The sequence below is a fragment of the Lynx canadensis genome, chromosome D2 (assembly GCF_007474595.2).
Source record: "Lynx canadensis isolate LIC74 chromosome D2, mLynCan4.pri.v2, whole genome shotgun sequence".
Taxonomy (NCBI): Eukaryota; Metazoa; Chordata; class Mammalia; order Carnivora; family Felidae; genus Lynx; species Lynx canadensis.
In genome coordinates, this window is record NC_044313.2 from 51,851,450 (window position 1) to 51,875,213 (window position 23,764).

A 23,764-nucleotide genomic window follows, 5' to 3' on the forward strand; every position below is an offset into this window, starting at 1 on the left:
AAACAATGCCTTTTCCCCTCATTAAGGACAAATCTGTATGTATAATGTGCCTATTTTCTCTTTCATTAACTTATAAATGGCCACTACTTTAAAGCCATTTAACTAGCAGTTTTGACTTGCCCATCAGCTCTGGGTCTGACATGTTTTCACCTCTCCTGCACAGACAGAGGTGCCCACCTCAGCACCAGCTCCCATGAAGGGAGAGGCCCTGTGCGTGCTCCTCTGAGATGCCACAGACAGGCTCCTCTGGCACAGCCAGGGCACAGCCTCAAGTCAGTGGCCAGAACCGATTCTGAGTGCTCTTTTTGAGGAAGACATGGTCACAGCTAAAGCGGAGCTCTGGGCGCCCCACTTCTGCTCCTGACTGTTCACTGTTTGTTCTCTCCCAGGAACAAGTCAGTCAGGAAGCCCCGCTGCAGCCATGGCTTTTAAAGACATCCAGAAGACATCATGGAACCAGAGGTGGGGATTCACCAGTGAAAATTACTCTAACCAGCCACAACATAAAATCTTTAGAGAAGGTATGTACTGACTTGATCAGAGGTGCAAAAGGAAAGAATCTAAAGGGAAAGGACAAGTTCAAATGTCCACCAAGCCTCTGAGAATCACCACAAGAAAAACTCATGGTAAAGACTTCAGATCGTTTTTAGATGAGGATCCACAAGCGACTCATTAATTTACACAGTCCTTCTGAGATTGTTAAGCAGATTACTTCTATCAGTATTGAGCTAGAAGTCAAGATTGAAGTCACCATTGCAGATGCTTAAGTCAAACTTTTTATTAAACTGAGTATCAGTTGTTGTTGTTTTTAAAAAAAAAAATGATTTTGAGCATGGGCAGTAGAGACAGACCAAATCCTGGCACTTCCCCTCACTATGTGACCTTGGGAAAAGTACTTGGCCACTCTCTGCCTCAGTGACCTGGCCTATAAAATGGACATAGTAATCCCCACATCACATGATGGGCACCCAATAAATTACAGCCACTATTATTAATAATAAATTAATTGTAAAGAATAAATACACAATAATAAAACTCATGTAGCATTCTTGCCAAGAATGTTCAAACAATATTCAGTCATGAGGAAACAATCAGACAAATCCAAATTCAGAGACATTCTAGAAAACTTGCCTGTACTCTTCAAAAACGTCAATCATGAAAGACCAAAAGATAGATATAGATTGATTGATAGATAGATAGATAGATAAAGGAACTGTTCTAGATTAAAGAAAACTAAAGAGACATATAGCTAAATGCAAAATGTTTTCCAGGTTTAGATTATAGATTTAAAAACATATATCTATAAGGACCATTATTAGGACAATTAGGGAGATATGGATATCAGCTATATACTATATAATAGTAGTATAGTAATTTAAATTTCTTGAGTGTGATAATTACACTGTATAAATGTCCTAGTTTTTAAGAGACATGTGCTTAAATATTTAGGGATAAAGTGTCAAGATGTTTGAAAATAACTCTCAAATAGTTCTGAAAATCACACATGTAGATTCTGAGGACAAAAGACAGAAAGACAAGAGAATATGAGGCAAAATGTTAACAATCAGTATATCTAGGTAAGTATACATGTTTTCCTATTCTATTTTTCCAATTTATTTTGTAGATTGGAAATTTCTCAAAATAAAAAAAAATTTGAAAAGTGAAAGCTTTTTTTAATGTCCTCTTTTAAAGTTTATTTTTGAGAGAGAGAGAGAGATAGAATGCACACAGGGGAGGGGCAGAGAGGCAGGCAGAGAGAGAATCCCAAGCAGGCTTCATGCTGTCAGCACAGAGCCTAATATGGGGCTTGAACTCACCAACTGGGAGATCATGACCTCAGCCAAAAGCAACAGTCAGACTTTTAACCAACTGAGCCACCCAGGTGCCCTGAAAAGTGCAACCTAATGGTTTTAAAAACTTCGATGCAGGGTAGCTACCTAGCTGACTGGGGAAGGAGGGGGTGACTGACTGGTTTCTGGACTTCTGGGATGCCCTATTTCTTGAAGTGGGTATGTTCACTTTGAGAGGATCCATTGAGCTCGGCACTTATGATTGCTCTTCTTTTTGTGTATATGTTACTTGTCAATAGGTAAGTTTCTTTAGAATAATCATAATAATAAAGCACCCCACAACCTCATATCCTCTGACCTGGTCCTGTAAATGCAATGATGGGCCCCAGGCTGGAGGGAAGGCTGGAACCGGGTCACCCTTCCCTAATGGTGTGTCACATCTGAGAGGACAGGAAATGGGGCCTGCATTGATGACAGCCTGCCTCGCAGCCTGACCCTGTGGGGAGATAGCAGGCACCATCCAGAAGGTGTCCCAGCCTGCCCCTCTGAGCCATGCCCAACTTCTGCTGCCATCCTTGCAGTGGGAGCTTAGCCTTGACTCCACCCTTCTCAGACCTCGGTATCCTCCTCCCCTGTGAGCCCTGTGGACCCAGATGGATGTGGGCTTGATGAGGCATCTCATCTTGTGAAAGAAGTAAGTCCAGGGGTCACATTTTCCTCTCTTTGCATTGTTCCCCCATGTGCTCGATCTGATATGCTTCACTACCTGGATGCCCACACATACTCACATCTCTGCATTTTGCAGATTGATTGCTCAAGTCTTCATCTGCCTGAATTAATAGGAATAAAAAAATGGCTAACACATAGAGCTTACTACAATGCCAGATCCTTTTCTAAGTACTTTATGTATATAACTCAATGCTTACAAAGCTGAGGCAGGTAATTTTTTTAGCCATTTTACAGATGGGGGAACTGAGGCATAGGGAAGTAAAGTAATTTGCCCAAGCAGGTCTGGCTACATATTTGCAGGGCCCAGTGCAAAATGAAAACACGGTGGCAGGGGGTGGGGAGGCTTATTCAAAATTATTAAGACGTTCAAGGCACTAAGCATTAAGTCAAGTGTGGGGCTTATTTAAGGCTCCTGTGAGACTGCACAGGTCAGCAGCACTTGAAACCAGACTTGTGCACAAGATAAACCAGCAAGAAGCAGAGTAGAAACTTGACCCCCAGCTGTCTGATGCCAGAGTCCATCCTCCTAACCACTATGCTACCCTACCTCTCTAGCTCGGAGTGTTCCTCCTCTCACCTTTTGGTAACTGTCCAAGAACTGGAGATCCTTAGTACATCAGCACCGGTCTCTAAAAGCCAGGCAGACAGAACTGAAGAGTCATAGCAGTCTGCTGCCACAAGGGGTCACTGTTGAAAACAGGTCCTGTACAGTTTTTGACACCATACCCACAACTCAGTGCTGCCCTTGCTCCTCCAACCCCTGGACACGCACAGCACACATGGGCCCCACACTTGGGCTCCAAGGTGCAATTCTTTTACTTCACACTCATATTTGCAGCCATTGTGTTCCCACAGCATGACCACTGCAGGCGTGTCTGGGTCAGAAGGGTTTCTGCCTGGCCACCTACTAGGTGGACACCAGCACGCCCCCTAACAAACATCTAGGCTCTGATATTAGCTTGATTCACCTCTTCACATACCCCATTTCCTCATGGTGAGTTTCCCCCGGAGGTCCTTTCTATCTTTTCCTGCTAAAGGATCTCAGAGGAGCCCAACTCAGGTCATCAGAAACTAATCTAGTAATCTGAAACCCAAAAGGGAAGGGTCAGTCAGAGTCTTTACTCGAGTCCTCCCAAGAGGCTATTTGGCCCATATACAAATACTCCCACCTTTGTACACCAAAACCTTCTTAGAATCACAGTATTCCTTGTTGCGCCCTTTTTCCAAAGCAATTTTTTTACATGTATTGATTCAAGTAATCGCTACACCCAACATGGGGCTCGAACTCATGACCCCAAGATCAAGAGCCACATGCTCTTCTGACTGAGCCAGTCAGGCACCCGTCCAAAGCAATATGTTTGCCTATTTACCTCAGAGTTCCTTAACTAGGAAAAAAGGCATTACTTATTTGCTAGAAAATCTAATTTTGCCTTACTAGGAACTCCATTACACAAAGTTAACATGACTGATATATCAATGTCACACCCAGATACTTTCTTAATAACACAGGTGACTAAAAGGGGTTAGAGAATGAGGCTTTCAAGGATGAAGGACTGGAGGTGGGACGGAGCTAGTGACATTAGGTACTATAACCTCACTCATGCCCACTGGCTAGTGAGGCCCAGAAATGTCTGGATTCCTCCCGGTACCATGGGCATCTCTGCAATCAGGCCTCCATCCTCGGAGTTCCCCTGGTTAGAATGGTGTTCAGCTGCAAGTCTGCAAGTAACAATACCAACCAACAGTGGGCTAGAGCTTCATCATTCTCACCTGACAGAACTCCAGACGTTGGATGGTTACTGGCCTTGGTTTGCCAGCTCATAGCTGATATTATTACAGTTCTCTTGGTCTTTCCCTTGTGAAGGCTGATGGCTGCTGCGGCTCCAGCCTTTCAAGTCTGCATTCAAAGCAGAAAGGAGAAAGAGCAAGAAAGGACAGCATAAGCAGCATCCAATGGCTTTTATCAGGAAAGCAAAAGCCTTCCTAGAGCCCTAGAAGGTTTCAGCTTATGCCTTGTTAGTCTGAACTGTGTCATATGCCTTCCCTCCTTGCAAGGGAGTCTGGGGAAGTGAGCCTCTGGTCTGCAGCTCAGACATTATCTCCTCGAACAAAATTGGAATGTTGAAGCTTCCTCCTACAATCTTCCCAGGAGGTACTGGGCCCCAGGGCCCCTGCCCGACAACCCCAGGAACCCTCCCAGAGGAGCCCCTGCCTTCCTTCGGCCCTCTCAGTACCCCAGGCAAGAAGGGCCCACCCGGGATTCCCCCGAGCAGAAAGCCCAGCTGACTCTGCTTTGTACGAGGTGATTAATGGTGCTCTGGTGAGCTGGAAGGAGGTGGCTAATTAGCTGTGGACTGATTAAGGACAAGGCAGGCAAAGTTCCAGGCGATGAGGAACTTTCCATCTTCCTCCCCCCTTCCCTCCCTCCCTCCATGTCCTGCCACCACCAGCAGAAGCCAGGCCTGTGGCAACCCTCACAGTGTGCCTAGCCAAGACACCACCAGATATCATCCAGCCCACCGTCGACACTGCCGGACACCAACCAGACCACTGTGGCAGGGACGCACATACCGGATCTTCTTTCAGGGTTTGACTTCTCCAGCCTTTCCCCAACCTCCTGGCTCACTAGCACGGAGGCATGCTATCATGCCCAGGGTTTCTAAAACAGTCTCTGCCCTAAAGAATCTACAGCTGAGGGCTGTAGAAATCCACACAGGGGTAAGCCTAGTATGATCTGGAGTTACCAGGCAGAGTTCCAGGGAGGGGCCTTCGGCGGATTTTATGGGTGGAGTGGTCCTCAGGAGAGAAAGGCGGACACGTGCGCATGCGTGAAGGACAAACACGCTGCGTACAATCCTGCGCAGTGAGCAATCTGGAGACTACACGAGACAGGGGCGAAGGCGCGGGCAGGATGGGGAGAAGGACAAATAGGAAACAGGGGTTTAGATGTGTGTAGGACAGTTGCTACCAGTCTTGGGTCCAATACAACACGTGGCATCCACGTGTGTGACGCCCTGTGGGCAGTACAGGGTGATCACCACCTCCAGCTGGGACATCTCGTCTATATCTCGCACTCCAGAGAGCACCTGTCAGGTACAGGCAAATTCATCCCGCTGTGGCTGAGCTGAGGTCTGGCAAAAAAGCTCTCTGACACAAGAATGTTACACAAGATAAGGCTGTGATAAGGACAAAGGATACATTTCCGCAGCAGATAACAGGAGAAATTCAGTGAGTGTGACCTCTCAGGTCCTCTTTGTCTACACCCAAGAGACAGGCTTAGCAGCAGGCAGAGTGAATGCCTTTCCAGGGGAGGGCTTGGGAAGCAGCCCACCCCACCTAACTTTGCCTGGGTCACTCTTACCCATTCCTTGGTTCTCAGCTCAAGTGTCATTTCTTTGGGGAAGCTTCCCTGACCCCTCCTATATCAGATTCTCTGTATTTCCCTTTGTCAAGTGCATCACAGCTTATATATTAATGCATTTGGGTGACAGTTTGTCTTTACTACTGTAGATTCAATCAGCAAATACTAATTTTTGCCACAAAAATTTTGCCACAAACTGTTAAATTCAGAGAATACCGTGAGACATGGACGAGCCCTCATGAAGCTTATAGGTTAAGCATAAACATCAGCTGATAGCTAAGTAGGGGTCCACCCCAACTCCAGAGGTAAGACTCCTCGCAGCCCCAGAAGAACAATGGGACAGCTCAGGCCCATTCAACTCCTGGCCTCAAGCCACCCCAGAAGGGCCTCCAGGTGTGGGTGTGCAGGACCCAAGCTGCCTAAACTCCTCCTTCCCAATGGAGGCACTCCTTCCTCCAGCTGCTGAGAGCATTGGCTGTTAAGAGCTGGAGTCCCTCTCCAGGACTTGACCTCAGCCAAAGAGAGGCACGTCATTACCCAGAGTGATGTCTGACCTGATGTCTGGTCATTTGAAATGACAAAGGCCTGCACCCCCATCCTTGCCTCAATGCAGGACATTTTTGAAGAATCATCCCAGCTTCAGAGCTTCCCATGGGGCTGCTGAGTGATGTCTGCCCAGTCCTACCTCCCTCCACTTAAGCGGTTGTTCCTGAGAACACTCCCCAATAAGACTAGTATACACAAATCTTGAGTCTCATAGTTTGCTCCTGGGGAACCTGAAATCCACCCCAGTGTGTGACTGCATCTGTCTGGAAGAAAGGCTCCTGTTTCTAATCTGCATGTAGTTGTCCTTTTATGACTTAGCAGTAGCCGGGTCCACCACCACCACCACCACCCCCCCCCCCCCTGCCCACCACCAACTTGAGCACCTAACGGAGAACACAAGCCAGCACCAGAGTGGCCTTGGCACAGGCATGGGGAGGGAGTCGAGCCTTGTAGCCGAGTGATTTAGAAGACCCTAGAGGAATGTATATCTGTGAGAAGAAGCCCACCAGCCCCTGGAGTCTGATTCTAGCTGATTAAGAAGCACCCAGGGCCAGTATTTCAGCAAGACAACTGGGAAATAAGCTAAGAGAAATTGTTAATCTAGGGATTCCCAACAATGTGGAAGGTGTCAGACCAGCCCCGAACACCCTAACTCAGGCCCAGTGTGTGGGAAGTGAGAACTCTCCTGGGTGGGTGCAGAAGGGGGGTGGGAGAAGCAGGAGGGAATTAGACTAGCACAAACTTCGTAATTGAAATCATTAATAGCAGTAAAATAAGTTGTCCATCCTACATGTAATTTGTAGTAATATTTGGTTACTGAGATTAATTTCTAGTAATGAAATACTAATTAAACCATTTATTGAGTAATGTATTTTCTTGGTTGTGTTTTATGGGTGTTCACTTATAAATATTTTAATTACTTTTGCTAAGTAATTAGAATTTACTAAATAATTTCCAAACTATTTATTAATTTCTAACAATTCTCAGCCAACCAACAAGTAATTGTTTTACTTTATATCAGTAATTAAAGTCTTTTTTTTTTTTAACTTTGAGTGAAGAGAAAGACAGTAATAAAGACAGTCTGTTCTATCACGCGGGGTTGGGTGTATTAAAGCAAAAACAGACATAAAAATCACCCCCTTAATCCAACATTACTTAAACACTGTTACCATTTTGGGGTTTTTATTTGTTTGTTTATATCTTAAGAGAGTTTTTGTATGGGTGGATGTTTTTTGTTTTGTTTTTTTTTTTCAAAATTGAGATAACAACTATATACTTTCTGGCCACAGAACTCTGCCAGTTTTTTAAAAAATTTTTTCATGTTTATTTATTTTTGAGAAAGAGAGGGAGACAGAGTGTGAGCAGGGGAGGGGCAGAGAGAGAGGGAGACACAGAATCCAAAGCAGGCTCCAGGCCCTGAGCTGTCAGCACAGAGCCTGATGGCGGTGCTCTAACCCATGGACCAAGAGATCATGACCTGAACCAAAGTCAGATGTTAGACAAAGATTCTCTTGAACAGTTTAAGAGACTTTCTACCTCTAAGCACCTACTATGTGTCAGACACTATGCAAAGTAATTTATGTACTCTGCCTCTATCTCAACACCTTAGTAATGAATGGCTCTGTGGCAGTGACCTTGTGTAAAACTGGGCCTCCTCATGGTGTAGTCTCAGCATAAAGTCATCTTCAATAAAATAATGGTCTGGGAGAAAAAAAATTACTGAAATAAATGGCTATACTTTTATCTATAAAAATAAGATTAGTGAATATAGTTCTGGGGACCTGCTTTTCACACTTGAAATGTTATAAACATCTTCCTATATGAATAAATATGGAGGAGCAGCAGTGTCTTTTTCATAGCTGCATAGTATTCCATGAAGGTAACCCCATTTAACATCTACTCCATGATTGCTGAAAATTTGGGTTGTTTTCAGTTGTCCACTATTGTGAACAAAACTATAATGAATGCCGTTATTCACAGAGCTTTGTACAACTGTCCAACTATTTCTTTAGAATATGTTCCTAGAAGTAGAATTTCTGCATCAAAGTGCATAAACATTTTTAAGACTTTTGATTCATACTGTCCAAGCACCTTAAAAAAGACTGGGCAAATTTGTACTCCCACCAGTAGAGTTGAAAGACCTATTTTCCTGCGTTGTGTAAAATTATTATTATTTTAAATCTCATGTCATTTGTTCTTGCTCCCTGTCTAAGCAAGGAAGTGGCTCAGAGGCATTCCGAATCACAGAGTCTCACAAACCGCTTCTGCATTGGCTCAGGAGAAACATGGTCAGTTGGCTCATCAAGACTAGGGCTCCTGGGGGGCTCAGTTGGTTAAGCCTCTGACTGTTGCTTTCCACTCAGATCAGGATCTCACAGTTTTGTGAGTTCAAGCCCCACGTGGGGCTCTGTGCTGACAGCACAGAGCCTGCTTGGGATTCTCTCTCTCACCCCTCCCCCACTCACTCTATCTCTGTCTCTCCCAAAATAAATAAATCCAAAAAAAAATGAAAGACCTACATTCTGTGTCCTCATAACTTAAGTAGCACCAAATGTTTAAAACTGTTCCCTACCATGCCAGTCCCCTTCCTTACCCCACCCCCACCCAGTCTCCTTTCCAACTCTGTATCCCTTCAGGGGGCTTGTCTCACTGCTGGCAGATGCCCGCCCCATGTACTGGCAGAATAGGCACCTATCTGTAGGTTCTCTCTTTAGCTCTTGACAAAATACCTCCGCCACCAGGATGTTGCAATGCCTAAAACTTCTTCCACTGGTGGCATACACTAAGCAGTTTCCAGCACATTCAGAGGCTAGCCTGGGTGGCATGATCTAGTAAGTTTTTCTGAGTCTCTCCCATCTTCTTTCTGATGCTCCTCCCTCACCCACTGCCAAGTCACCTGGCGCCTTTGACCATCCAAAGTCTCCATCCTTAGCTCCATTCCCCTCCTCTGACAGAGCCACCTTGAATAATTTTTAGTACCAAAAACCAAAAAAACCTTCCTAGAGGAGAGGATTCAACAAGTCTCTGAATAAAGAGAGGGAGACAAATTCCTGGGGGAGAGAGTCAAGAATGACTTGAGAGAAGGCTTGGTGTGGAGACACAAGGGGTGGGGGTGGGGGTGGGGGTGGGGGTTACTGAAGTTGCTCCTTCCCAGAAGGGAAGAGCTGGTGCTCAATCCATGTTTGTTGTTTCTCCAAAGAATGAATAATTCCCACAGGCACCCTGCATTATTCTCCTTTATTCTCTGTATCCATTTCCTCTCTCCCCCTAAAAAGTGTCACATTTCAGGCACCTCTCCATGCCCTCAAAAGAGGAGAGGAAGAGGTGCAAGAACCCCCTCCAACACTGCTCCCCACTTCCCAGAGAGATCAAGGAAAACCAGGCCTGGCTGCCCTTAGCAGAAATCCCCCCCCCCTTCCCTGTAAACCAGAATAGAGCTCATTTTAATAATAGCTAACCTATTGAATCCTCACACAGTGATAGCACTCTGTTAAGCACTTTACACACGTGATATCACTTAAATGACATATTTATCTTTTTTTTTCTTTTTTTTAACATTTATTTATTTTTGAGACAGAGAGAGAGAGAGAGAGCAAGCATGAACAGGGGAGGGTCAGAGAAAGAGGGAGACACAGAATCTGAAACAGGCTCCAGACTCTGAGCTGTCAGCACAGAGCCCGACACGGGGCTTGAACTCACGGACCACGAGATCATGACCTGAGCCGAAGTAGGCCGCTTAACCGACTGAGCCACCCAGGCGCCCCGTAAGGACATATTTATCTTTACTTAACTAATGAGAATAGGAGACTCAGAGTTTAAGTCAAGCGTTGCCAAGTAGGAGAACCCAGGCTCAACATCCAGCTTTCTCTAATTTCCACAGCCCAAATGTTTTAAGCATCATATTCTATTGTCTCCACACAGTAGGTGTCTTCACACAAGGTAAAGATAGGAAAAAAGAGAGGAAAAGAGGGAGGAAGAAAAAAAACCTTTACATCGCTGTAATGCAGGGGAAACAGTGTCATTTGCCAGAAACACAATTAAAATGTTGGTCTACATGTCACCTAAAGTTATCAGTTCTACTTGGGAAAACATTGGAATATTTTATCTCTGAGTTCCCTTTCTAGTACATAGTTCTAGAGTCTCCAAGGGTTAAATAGGCTATTTTCTTTTTTATTAAAAAAAATGTTTGTAATGTTTATTTATTTTTGAGCGAGAGACAGAGACAGAATGTGAGTAGGGGAGGGAAAGAGAGATAGGGAGACACAGAATCCAAAGAAGGCTCCAGGCTCTGAGCTGTCAGCACAGAGCCCAACATGGGGCTCAAACCCAGGAACTGCGAGATCATGACCTGAGCTGATGTCAGCGCTTAGCCGACTAAGCCCCTCAGGTGCCCCTAAAAACAGGCTATTTTCTAAAGGAAAACTAGATTCCACAGGCCGTGGGCATGAGGGTAGTAAAATCCTAAAGGCAGATGCTGAATCTTATTTATCTCTATATTCTCCATAAACATTTAATACAGTGTCTGGCCGAGGGTGGATTTGTGGAAGATGAATTATGAATTCCTTTCTCCTCTCTGGGTCTTAGTAGCTGGACTAGCTGATCCTTAAGGTGCTTTTCACTCTGCAAAGCATTGGTCCATTGGATTTCAGTGGCTGCTTTCTTACTGGTTGGCTTCCTGCTCCATCACTGCTGCAGAACTCTAAAGATAGCTCTCCAAGATTTCCATCCCCTGGTTATTCAAACACCAATCCAGGTGCTGCTGCTATGAAGGGCTTTTACAGATATAATTAAAGACCAAATTAGCTGACCTTAAGATACAGAGATAATCTCGTAGGCTTAACCCAATCAGATGAGATTTTTTTTTAAAGCAATGAGTTTTCAGGGGCACCTGGGTGGCTCGGTCAGTTAAGCGTCTGACTCTTGATTTTGGCTCAGGTCATGATCTCACAGTTCGTGAGTTCGAGCCCCAAGTCTGGCTCTGCACCAGCAGTGTGGAGCCTGCTTGGGATTCTCTCCACACCCCACCCCCGCCCCTCCTCTGCTTATACTTTCTTGCTCTCTCTCTAAACTTAAAAGAAATTTAAAAACATGAAAGCAATGAGTTTTTTCCCACTGGTAGCAGAAAAAGAAATCAGAGAGATTCAAAGTGTGAGGGGAATTGAACCTAGAGGAATTTCTCTGCTGCTAAGATAGAGGGAGCCACATGGAAGGACCTGAGAGAGACACCCCATCCCATCCCAGCCCCCAAGAAGAAGGGGACCTCAGTCCTAAAGCTCCCAGGACCTGAAATAGCCAACAACCTGAATGAGCTTGATTCTTCCCCAGAGCCTCCAATAAGAGCTCAGCCTGGCCAATATCTTGATTTTGACCTTGTGAGATCCTGAGCAGAGAACCCAGCCAAGCCACCTGGACCTAATGACGTCTGGAACTGTGAGACAATAAACGGTGTGGTTTTAAGCTGCTACAACTGTGAGAATTTGTTATGCAGGAACAGAGAATGAATGGGATTCTCTACCTTATTCCTACCAACTCTTGATGTTGTCGTTATTATTATTTTGGGGAAAGGAGAAATCGATTTAGGGAATTTTGAGCTAAGGCTTCTTTCCATCAATTTCACGTGAGTCTAACAAGCAAATATTAAGTATTAAATTCCTGCTGTGTCCCTAGGTCCTCTATTGGAGGGCAGTATGTAATTTTGAGGTACAATAGTGTAGAATAGACAAGGTGAGCAGGAGGAGTGTGACATAGATGGCAGAATAGTGTGCATTGGAGATGTTGAGTGGGCTTCATGGACTAAGTAAAACATGAATACTGGAGAGATTTAAAATTGGCAGAGAAAGGGGAAGGGTGAGAGATACTCTGGGTAGAGAGCAAAGCACAAACAAAGGAGTAGAGGTAAGAATGAGCACGATGTTGATCAATGTTGGCTCCTGAGGGCAGAAAGGTTTCTCAAGCCCTATCACTGGAAATTAGCTACTGTGCCATGCTACCAGTTGACAAGGCCAGTTAAATAAATAGTGTGTTTCTAAGCAGAAGTGGAGGCTGGCTTAGTCTTGGACAAGGAAAGGTGAAAGGAAGGTCTGGGAAGGAGAAGCGGAAAGAACAACAACAACAAAAAAAATCAAAACTTGCCATGAAACAGATCCAAGTTACAGTAAAGAGATAAAAGCCAAGAGGGAGGACACAAGGACATAAGCACATTCTTGGGTGTCCACTTCCACTACGAAGGGAGGCGGAGGAGAAAAAACATCAGCCTTTGAGCCTCATGCTTTATATAAGAGATTATGCAGGTGAAAGTCCGTACCTTGAATAGAGTGGCATGCTACAAGAGATTGCCCATGTTGGGAAGCAGGGAAGGGCCCCCAGGTCAGCTCCACTCTAAGTATGGAACTTGCTTAAGGTTTTCTCTCTCTCCCTCTGCTTCTCATCCCTGCTCGTGCACACACACACACACTCTCTCTCTCTCTCAAAAAAAATAAATAAGTGGTCAGTTAAGTGTCCAACTTAGCGCAGGTCCTGATCTCGCAGTCATGGGTTCGAGCCCTGTGTCAGGCTCTGTGCTAACAGCTCAGAGGCCTGGAGCCTGCATCAGATTCTGTGTCTCCATCTCTCTTTGCCCCTCTCCCACTCGCACTCTGTCTCTCTCTCTCAAAAATAAATCAACATTTAAAAATTTATAAAAATAAATACATACAGGGGCGCCTGGGTGGCGCAGTCGGTTAAGCGTCGGACTTCAGCCAGGTCACGATCTCGCGGTCCGTGAGTTCGGGCCCCGCGTCCGGCTCTGGGCGGATGGCTCGGAGCCTGGAGCCTGTTTCCGATTCTGTGTCTCCCTCTCTCTCTGCCCCTCCCCCGTTCATGCTCTGTCTCTCTCTGTCCCCAAAATAAATAAAAACGTTGAAAAAAAAATTTTTTTTTAAAATAATAAAAAAATAAATAAATAAATACATACATACAATTCTTAAAAAAGATAGGTTGGGGCCCTACTCTAAGGGACCTTGAAAGCTAGGAAGTAAAATAGAGGTTTTCAGTCTTCACTGAACATTAGAATAACCTGGGGCTCTTCTAAAAATACTGATTGATATCTGTATCCCACCTCAAAAATTTTAATGTAATTGGCCTGGTTCAACTTGGGGCTTAAGAGTTTAAAAAGTACCACAGGTTATTCTAATACTTCTCCGAGGCTGAGAACTGCATATATAGAATTTGGACTTCATCTACTAGCCAGTGCCAACTATTAAGGATGTGTGAATGACATAATACAAGGGAAAATAACAGTAATTGTAAAGGAGACCAAGTAAAAATAATAATAGCAAATAACAATTACAGCATTTTTTGGATTCCAGACACCTTTCTAAGATATTTATTTTATTAGATTATATATTTTAAAAATATATTATGTGCATTTGTTAATCATTACAATACCCCTATAAGGTAACTACTGTTATCATTACTACTTTAGAGATAAGAAAAGTAAGGCTCAAAAAAGTTAACACCTTGTTCATGATCACCAGGCACATAAAAGATGGAAGTGAGATTTGAATACTACAGTTTGGGTTCCAAGGTCCATGCTCTCCATTTTGCTTCTGGATGTGGTGGATTAGCTTGTATCATATCAACATCTTCACCCAGCTAGGAAAGCAAGTTTCAACAGAAAGAAAAGTTTCCAGGACAATGAAGACTTGAGAGGCCAAGAATATCAAGAGAAAAGAAGTATACTCGTGTGAACCTAACAGCTGGCCACATTTTTCTTTTCAGGCATTTGTAGATTTGTAAGCAAATATCTGAGGGACCCAGAAGCTGAGTAGATATTCAGGAGTCTCCTGGGACTGAGGATTAAAAAAAAAAAAGAATTCTGGGTTGTCACAAGTCAAGAACCTTAGCAAACACCCCCAGCTCTCAGTTGGGATGCCTGATAAGTTATAGCCTAAAAGTGAGTGAAAAACTGGAATCCATCCAAAAAAAAAAAAAATCAAGTAGAAAAAAATCAAGTATAAATTTTATTTCTTTTTAATGTTTATTTACTTTAAGAGAAAGATGGGGAAGGGGCAGGGAGAGAGAGAATCCCAAGCAGCCTCCACCCTCAGCACAGAGCCTTATGCAGAGCTCTATCTCACGACCATGAGATCATGACCTGAGCTGAAATGAACAGTTGGATACTTAACCAGCTGAGCCACTCAGGTGCTCCTGAAGTAGAAATTTTAAAGCAAAAATATAATAATTGAAATTAAGAACTGGATAGATGAGTTTGACAGCAAAAACGACACAGCTAAAGAGAGGACTAGAAACCTATCTACTGATAGGTCAGTAAAAAAAATACAGACTGGGGGTGCCTGGGGGTTCAGTCAGTTAAGTGTCCAACTTCGGCTCAGGTCATGATCTCATGGTCAGTGAGTTGGAGTCCCGCATTGGGCTCTATGCTGACAGCTCAGAGCCTGGAGCCTGCTTCAGATTCTGTGTCTCCCTCTCTCTCTGCCACTCCCCCACTCGTGCTCTGTCTCTCTCTCTCTCAAAAAAGAATAAATAGTAAAAAAAAAAAAAAGACAATGTGGTATTAGCAAAAAGAGACAGACAAATGGAACAAAACAGAATCTAAAAATCAACGGATTTTTGACAAAAGTCAAAGACAATCCAATGGAGAAAGGATAGCTATTTCAGTAAATGGTGCTAGATTAATTAGACGTCCGTATACAAAAACAGAACAAAACAAAACAAAAATCCCAACCCATGCCTCCCACCTTATATAAAAATTAATTCAACTACTCCTAGCTACATACCCAAGATAACTGAATGTATATGTTCACACAAACACTTGTACATGAATGTTCAGTGTTCACAGTAGTATTACTCATGAGAGCCAACAAGTGAAAACAATCCAAATATCCACAGAATGATGAATGGATAAATAAAATGTATATATATTCATATAATTAAACATTATTAATCCATAAAAAGGAATGCAGTACTAATACCTGCTACAAAATGGATGAACCTGGAAAATATTACACTAAGCCAAGGAATCTATATGGACAAAAAGTAGATTAGTAGTTGCCTAAGGCTGGATGAGGGGCGATGGTCCAAGACTGCTAACAGGCTCCAGTGTTTCCTTTTCAGATGATGACATGCTCTGGAATTAGCTAGTGGAATTAGCTAGTGGAGATCGTTGCATAACCTTGTGAATATTCTAAAATCCAATTAATTATACCTTTTAAAAAGTTAATTTTATGGTATGTGACTTATATCTCAATAAAACAAAATGTTTTTTTCTAAATTAACTCAAAATGGATCATAAACCTAAATATATCATGTGAAACTACTAAACTTCTAGTAGAAATACAGGAGAAAATCTTCACGACCCTTCGTTAGGCAAAGAGATTCTAGATACCAAAAGCACTATCTACAAAAGCATGATCCACAAAGAAAATAATGTTTATTTGAACTTTATTAAAATTAAAAAATCTTGCTTTGCAAAAGACATTGTTAAGAGAATCCAAAAGTGAGCCATGGACTGGAAAAAAATTGCAAATCATATTTCTGACAAAGTCCTATTACAGAATATATACATAACCTTAGAATTCAACAACAAAAAAAAGCAAGCAACCAATTTCTAAAGTACCAAAAATTCTGAACACACACTTCACCAGAGAAGATGGAAGAATGGCTAAGAAGTGCATGAACAGATAATTGGTCAGTAAGGATAAGCCAATTAAAACCCCACCATACTACTCTATACCTATTGGAAAGGCTAAAATTTAAAAGACCGTCAATACCAAGTGCTGATGAAGATGTGGCGTAATTGGAACCTTCAAATATTGCTGGTGGAGACACAAAATGGTAGAGTCGCTTTGGAAAACAATTTGGCAGTTTCTTAAAGAAGTAAACATACACATACCACATGACCCACCAATCCTACTCCTATGTACTTATCCAAGAGAAAAATTATAATATCATGTGAGGTGTAAAATACATGTAGAATTAAAACATGTGAAAATAATAGCATAAAAATTGGATGTGGTAAATGGAGTTAAAGTATTCTAAAGTCCTTGCATGGTATGGAAAGTGGTAAAAGTACTGTTTAATATTATACTTTGATAAATCAAAGATGTATGTTGAATGGTCTAAGACAACTACTAAAAATAATAGCAAAATAAATTTATAATTAACAAGATAAAGAGAGAGAAAATTGAATAATGAAAATATTTGTTTAATCTAAAAGATGGCAAGAAACAAGAGAAAAAAGAATACAGAGTGTGTGAAAATAGAACAAATAAAATGGCAGGTATAAACTCAAATATATTTGTGGTTACATTAAATGTAAGTGAACAAGATACTCCAATAAAAATATTAAATTTTTCATATTATATTAAATAGAAACATATATGTGTTTATAAGATATCCTTTAAAAATTAGGATACAGAAAATGTTAAAGCAAAAGAATAAGAGGGAAATCCTATGCAAATACCAAGCAAAAGAGAGAAAGCATCACTATGCTAAAATCAGACAAAGTAGACTTTAAGGCAAAAAGCATCATAAGATATAAACAGTGACACTCCATGGTGATTAAAGGCTCAATCAACCAAGAGGGTTGAATAAGTCTATTGCATGCAACAATATAGACTCAAAATACAGAAATCAAAAATTGACAGACCTAAAAGGAAAAACACACACTTCCCAATCATAATGAATTATTTCTAACACATCTCCCTTAGTAATTGGTAGAATATATAAGTAATGATATAGATTTTTAAGTGGAGAATAAATGTTTTATTAATTTCTTAAGTATCACATTTGACACTTATAGAGATGATTAAGAGAATCCAGTTTTTTAAGATGAAACTCTGCTAGGTGGCTCAGTCGATTAAGGGTCCAGCTCTTGATTTTGGCTCAGGTCATGATCTCATGGTTCAGTTCGTGAGTTTGACTCCTGTGTCAGGCTCTGCACTGACAGTGCGGAGCTTGCTTGGGATTCTATTTTCTCTCTGCCCCTCCCCAACTCATGCTCTCACTCTCTCTCTCTCTCTCTCTCAAAAATAAATAATAAGCATTAAGAAAAAGATTAAACTCTGCTTTAGATAATACATCATGATCCTACATACACTTTACTCAGTTTCTTTGACTAGTAACAGCTTGCAAAACTATACCACAATACCATAACAGGATATTGTTGTTTATTCTCCCAGCGAAGTACATCTAGGTTGTTTCCCCTTGTTTGGCTATTATGAGTAAAATTTCACATAAAGGTTTTTGTGTGAATATAAGTTTTTATTTCTCAGTAGTACCAAAATATTTTCCAATCTGTAAGCCTTTTGTTTCCTTTACTTGTCTTATTGCACTGGATAGAACTTCCAGGACTATGTTGAATAAATAAATCAAACGTCTTTGCCTTGTTAATTTACGAGGGAAAAAATGAAGTCTTAATGATAATGTCAGTTGTAGATTTTGTTTTGTAGCTGCTCTTTATCAAGTTGAGGAAGTTATATATTCCTATTTTCTGAAAGCTTTTTTTTTAAATCATGAATGGGTGTTGAATTTTGTCAAAGCTTTTGCTGTAGCAACTGATAGGATCATGTGATTTTTTTCTTTACTCTGTTAATATGATAGATTACATTGACAGATTTTTAAATATTGAATCAGGTTTGCATCCCTGCAATTAACCCCACATAGTTATAGTGTATAATTCTTGTAACATATTGCTGGATTCTATATGCTAATTTTTTCAAGAATTTTTAAAATCTATATTCATGAGGGATATTGATCTGTAGTGTTCCTAGTAGAGTTTGAGTAATAGGGTAAAATTAGCTTCACAAAATGAGTTGGGAAGTGTGCCCTCCTCATGTATTTTCTAGAAAATATTATATAAAATTAGTGTTAATTCTTCTTTAAACATTTTGTAAAATTCTCCAGTAAAACCATCTGAGCCTGGAGATTTCTTACTTGGGAGTTTTAAAATTACTAATTCAATGTCCTTAATAGTTATAGGACTATTCAAAATATCTGTTTCATGGGGCGCCTGGGTGGCTCAGTCGGTTGGGCGTCCGACTTCGGCTCAGGTCACGATCTCGCGGTCCGCGAGTTCGAGCCCCGCGAGTTCGAGCCCCGCGTCAGGCTCTGGGCTCATGGCTCAGAGCCTGGAGCCTGCTTCCAATTCTGTGTCTCCCTCTCTCTCTGCCCCTCCCCCGTTCATGCTCTGTCTCTCTCTGTCTCAAAAATAAATAAACGTTAAAAAAAAAATTTAAAAAAATATCTGTTTCATATTGAGTAAATTGTGGTAATTGGTGTTGTAATTGGTGTTGGTCTATTTCATGTTAGTCACTCCTGCTTTCTCTTGATTAATATTTATATAATACTTTTTCCAGCCTGTTATTTTCAATCTGGCTATATCATTGCATTTAAAGGGACGTGTGTGTGTGTGTGTGTGTGTGTGTGTGTGTGAGTGTGTGTGTAGGCAGCATATACTAGAGTGATGACTTTTAATCCATGCTGCAAATCTCTGTTTTTTAATTATTGTATTTAGATTGTTTGCATTTAGTGTAATTGTTGATATGCTAGGGCTTAAGGCTACCATTTTTTTTTCTGTTTTTTCATTCTGTTTTTCATTTCTCTTTTCTCTCTTATGCCTTCCTGTGGGTTACCTGACTTTTTAAAAATTCCTTTTTGATTTACCTATAGCATTTTTCAGTATATCTCTTTGCACAGCTTTTTTTTTTGTGGTTGCTGTAGGTATTACATTATATAAACTTAACTTGTCATAAGCTATGTCACCTTCCCAGGTCAAGTGAAGAATAGAGGCTTTATCTCCCTTTATGTTCCTTTATTCTCTCCCATTTATAATATAATTGTTTTAAATATTCCCCCTATATTCATTCAGAACCACTAAGATAGTATTACAGGGGCACCTGGGTGGCTCAGTCAGTTTTAAGTGTCCAACTTTAGCTCAGGTCATGATCTCATGGTTTGTGAGTTCGAGCCCTGTATTAGGCTTTCTGCTGTCAGCAGAGCCCACTTCAGATCCTCTGTCTCCCTTTCTCTGTGCTGGTTCCACATGTGTGTGCATGCAGTCTCTCTCTCAAAAGTAAACATTAAAAAAATAAATAAAATAAAAGTTGGGACTTTAAAAAAAAGACAGTGTTATAATATTGCTTGAATCATTAAAACATTATTTTACAAAAATTAAGAAGAGAAACCTATTATACTTACTCATATTTGTTCATACTGTTACTTCTTCCTGTTCTAAAGGTCCTCATTTTATTATTTACTTTCTGTTTAGAGAATTTCCTTTTGTCATTCCTTTAGGATAGTTCTGGTGACAAATTCTCATATTTTTCCTTCATCAGAGAATGTTTTCATTTTTTCTTTATTTCTGAAGGGTATTTTTGCTGGCTATAGGACACTAATTGCAGTTATTTACTTTCAACAGTTGAAAATGTTGTGCCACTTGCTTTTCTGGGCCTTTATGTTTTCTGATGAGGAATACACCATAATTCAGATTCTTTTTCCCTTCAGGTAAGGCGTCATTTTTATCTGCCTGCTTTCAAGAGTTTTCCTTACATTTAGTTTTCAGTAGTTCAGTTATGATGCACCTCAGTATAGATGTCTCTGGGTTTATCCCGTTTGAGAATCATCCAGTTTCTTGAATTATAGGTTTATGTTTTTTGATAAATTTGGAAAGGTTTTCACCATTACTCCTTTTCATACTTTTTCAGTCCAACCCTCTTTCTCCTCTCCTTTCTGAACTCTGATGTCCCAAATGTTAGCTCTTTTGTTATAGTCCTACATATCTGAAGATATCTAAAGTTCTAATCTCTGTCTGTCCACTAATTCTTTGCTTTGTCTTCCATTCCACTGATGATCCCACTCCCTGAGCTTTTTATTTTGGTTACTGTATTCTTTACTTCTGATATTTCCATTTGGTTCTTCTTTACATCTATGTCTTTGCTACGTCTTTCTACCTTTCTTTGTTTCAAATATGTTTGTAGTAACCTGTTGAAGCATTTTTGCCATGGTTACTTTAAAATTTTTCAGATAAGTTTTAGCATCTCTGCCTATTCTACACTGTGAACACAGTGAGAATTTAAGCAGAACTCTTTACATCTTTACATATGGAAATTCCTTCTGAATATTTGTGATTTTTTCCTTAAATTTTTAAGTTGTCATATGCACACTCACTCAACACAGTTTTTTTTGGTACTTTTGTCCAAAACATTCAAGTTATTTAATATAGAAAAACCAATTTATTTCTTGTTATAGTCAGATCTTATTAGTTTATGTTATATTTAAATAAAGTAGGTAATTAAAAATAAAAGTAAAACTAACATACAGAGACTTAGGAACATACACAACTGATCTGTAGTAAGCAGACGATACAATTGGTATTGGAAAGTAGCATACCAGTTACAAGTGTTTATTGTACTGAAGGCATCAGTTCATATGCTTTACAGAGAGAATATAAAATATTTTTAAATGGAGGTCAATTAGCAGAGCTTCTATATATTTAAATATCATGATAATTTTCACTAACAACCAAATTTACTAAATGGGAGCCTACATTATTAATATCAGACAAAATAGACTTTAAGACAAGAAAAAGTACTAGAAATAAAGAGGAAATTTTTTATAATGACAAAGGTATCTATCTATATCTATATATATCTATATCAGGAATATATTAATATCTCAGGAAGTAACATTTTTTGTCTGTGCCCTTAACAAGAGAGACCCCAGAATACATAAAGAAAAAACTGATGTAATTGAAAGGAAAAACAGACAATCCCAATAATAATTGGAGATTTCAACATTCCACTCTTAATAATTGATCAAATAACTAGTTAGAAAGTCAGAAAGGACACATAAGGTGTGAATAACGCTATCAACCAACTTGACTTAACTGACATTTACACAACACTCTACCCAAAGACTGCAGAATAAACATTATTTTCAAGCACATGGAGCATTCTCCAGGATAAATCATATCCTGGAGCACAAAACAGGTGTCTATAACTTTAAAAAGATTGAAATAATACAAAGTATATTCCCTGACCACAAAAAGACAAAATTAGAGATCCATAACAAAGAAATAGGAAGAATGCCAAAATTTTGCAAACTAAATAACATTCTTAGGACATTAATCAATGTAATAGAAAGTATAGAAAATCAATAGACCCAAAAGTTGGTTATTTGAATAAGTCAACTAAATTGGAAAACTCTTAGCCTTACCATCTAGAAAGTGAAAGAGAAAATACAAATAACCAAAATTAAGAATAAAGAAAGTATATCATTACTGACACTACAGAAATTAAGAGGATTATAAGAGAATACATGAACAACTTTATGCCATCAAATTAGACAACTAAGATAAAGTGGAAAAAATTCCTGGAAGTACACAAATTACCAAAATTGACTCAAAAAGAATTGAAAATCTGAATAAACTGACAAAAAATGAAGTTGAATGAGTAATTAAATTTTTTCCCACAAAGAAAAGCCTAAGCCCAGATGGATTTACTGGTGAATCAAATATTAAATATTTAAAGAAGAAATAAAACCAATCCTTCACAAACTCAAGAAATAGTGGAAAGAGGGAATACTTGCAAATCATTCTATGATGACAGATTTAGCCAGAAATCAAAGCCAAACAAAGATGCCACACACACACACACACACACACACACACACACACACAAAGAAAACCAATATCCCTCATGAAAATAGATGCAAGAATCCTTAACAAAATATTAGCAACCCAAATTCGGCAACATATAAAAAGGATTACACACTATGACTAAGTGTATTTATCCTAAAAATGTAAGGTTGGTTTAGTATTTGAAGAAAAATTAATATAGTCCACCATACTAAAAGAATAAAGGACAACTCACATGATAATTTCAAAGAGAAATAGACAAACAGTAATAGAGATTTAAAAAATTTTTTTAATGTTTATTTATTTTTGAGAGACAGAGAGCAAGCATGGGAGGGGCAGAGAGAGAGGGAGACACAGAATCCAAAGTGGGCTCCAGGCGCCCCTCCACCAGGCTTCCTTCTGCAACAGTCGTGGGCCACGCTCTCGCTGGCTCTCTTTCTGCCACCATTTTGGTTCCACGTTCCCCCCACAAAATGCCTGGTGAAGCCACAGAAACCATTCCTGCTACAGAGCAGGAGTTGCCACAGCCCCAGGCTGAGACAGGGTCTGGAACAGAATCCGACAGTGATGAATCAGTACCAGAGCTTGAGGAACAGGATTCCACACAGGCAACCACCCAACAAGCCCAGCTGGCAGCAGCAGCTGAAATCGATGAAAAACCAGTCAGTAAAGCAAAACAGAGCCGGAGTGAAAAGAAGGCACGGAAGGCTATGTCCAAACTAGGTCTTCGACAGGTTACAGGGGTTATAAGAGTCACTATCCTCTTTGTCATCACAAAACCAGATGTCTACAAGAGCCCAGCTTCAGATACCTACATAGTTTTTGGGGAAGCCAAGATGGAGGATTCATCTCAGCAGGCGCAACTAGCAGCTGCTGAGAAATTCAAAGTTCAAGGTGAAGCTGTCTCAAACATTCAAGAAAAGACACAGACTCCAACTGTACAAGAAGAGTGAAGAGGAAGAGGTTGATGAAACAGGTGTAGAGGTTAAGGACATAGAACTGGTCACGTCACAAGCAAATGTATCAAGAGCAAAGGCAGTTCCGAGCCCTGAAGAACAACAGTAATGATATTGTAAATGCTATTAGGGAATTAACAATGTAACTGTCTGAAAAGGAGGACCCTTTTTTGGTGTTTCAAAAGAATAACTGCAGCTTGGTTTGAAATTTGTACTGTTTCTATCATTAATAAAGTTATGGCTTCTTGTTGGAAAAAACAAAAAACAAACAAACAAACAAACAAACAAAAACAAAGTGGGCTCCAGGCTCTGAGCTGTCAGCACAGAGCCTGACGTGGGGCTTGAACACACAAACCATGAGATCATGACCTGAGCCAAAGTCAGACACTTAACCAACTAGGCCACCCAGGTACCCAACAATAATAGAGATTTTAATACCTCAGTAGTTGCAGGAAAAGCTTTTGACCCATCCAGTGCTAATTTATATTTTTAAAAAAAGTTAATGCTGAGGGGCACCTGGGTGGCTCAGTTGGTTAAGCAGCCAACTTCGGCTCAGGTCATGATCTCATGGTTCGTGAGTTCAAGCCCTGCATTGGGCTCTGTGCTAACAGTAAATAATAAACAAACAAACAAACAAACTTAAAAAATAAATAAATAAACTTAAAAAAAAATAAAGTTAAAAAAATGTATCCTGGGACAATTGGATATCCATATGAACTTAGACTCTTACCTCATACCATAAACAAAA

The 23,764-nt window shown here is 40.5% G+C and overlaps 1 protein-coding gene across 1 annotated transcript; it reads left to right on the forward strand.

Annotated features, from left to right (window-relative positions):
- Nucleotides 1-22,503: 22,503 nt before the first annotated feature.
- Nucleotides 22,504-23,274, forward strand: LOC115527200 (nascent polypeptide-associated complex subunit alpha-like). The gene is given in 3 exon segments (XM_032595264.1): nt 22,504-23,009; nt 23,011-23,101; nt 23,103-23,274. Coding segments are annotated over 3 exon segments (627 nt in total). The 5' UTR covers nt 22,504-22,533; the 3' UTR covers nt 23,163-23,274.
- The last annotated feature ends 490 nt before the right edge of the window (nt 23,275-23,764 follow it).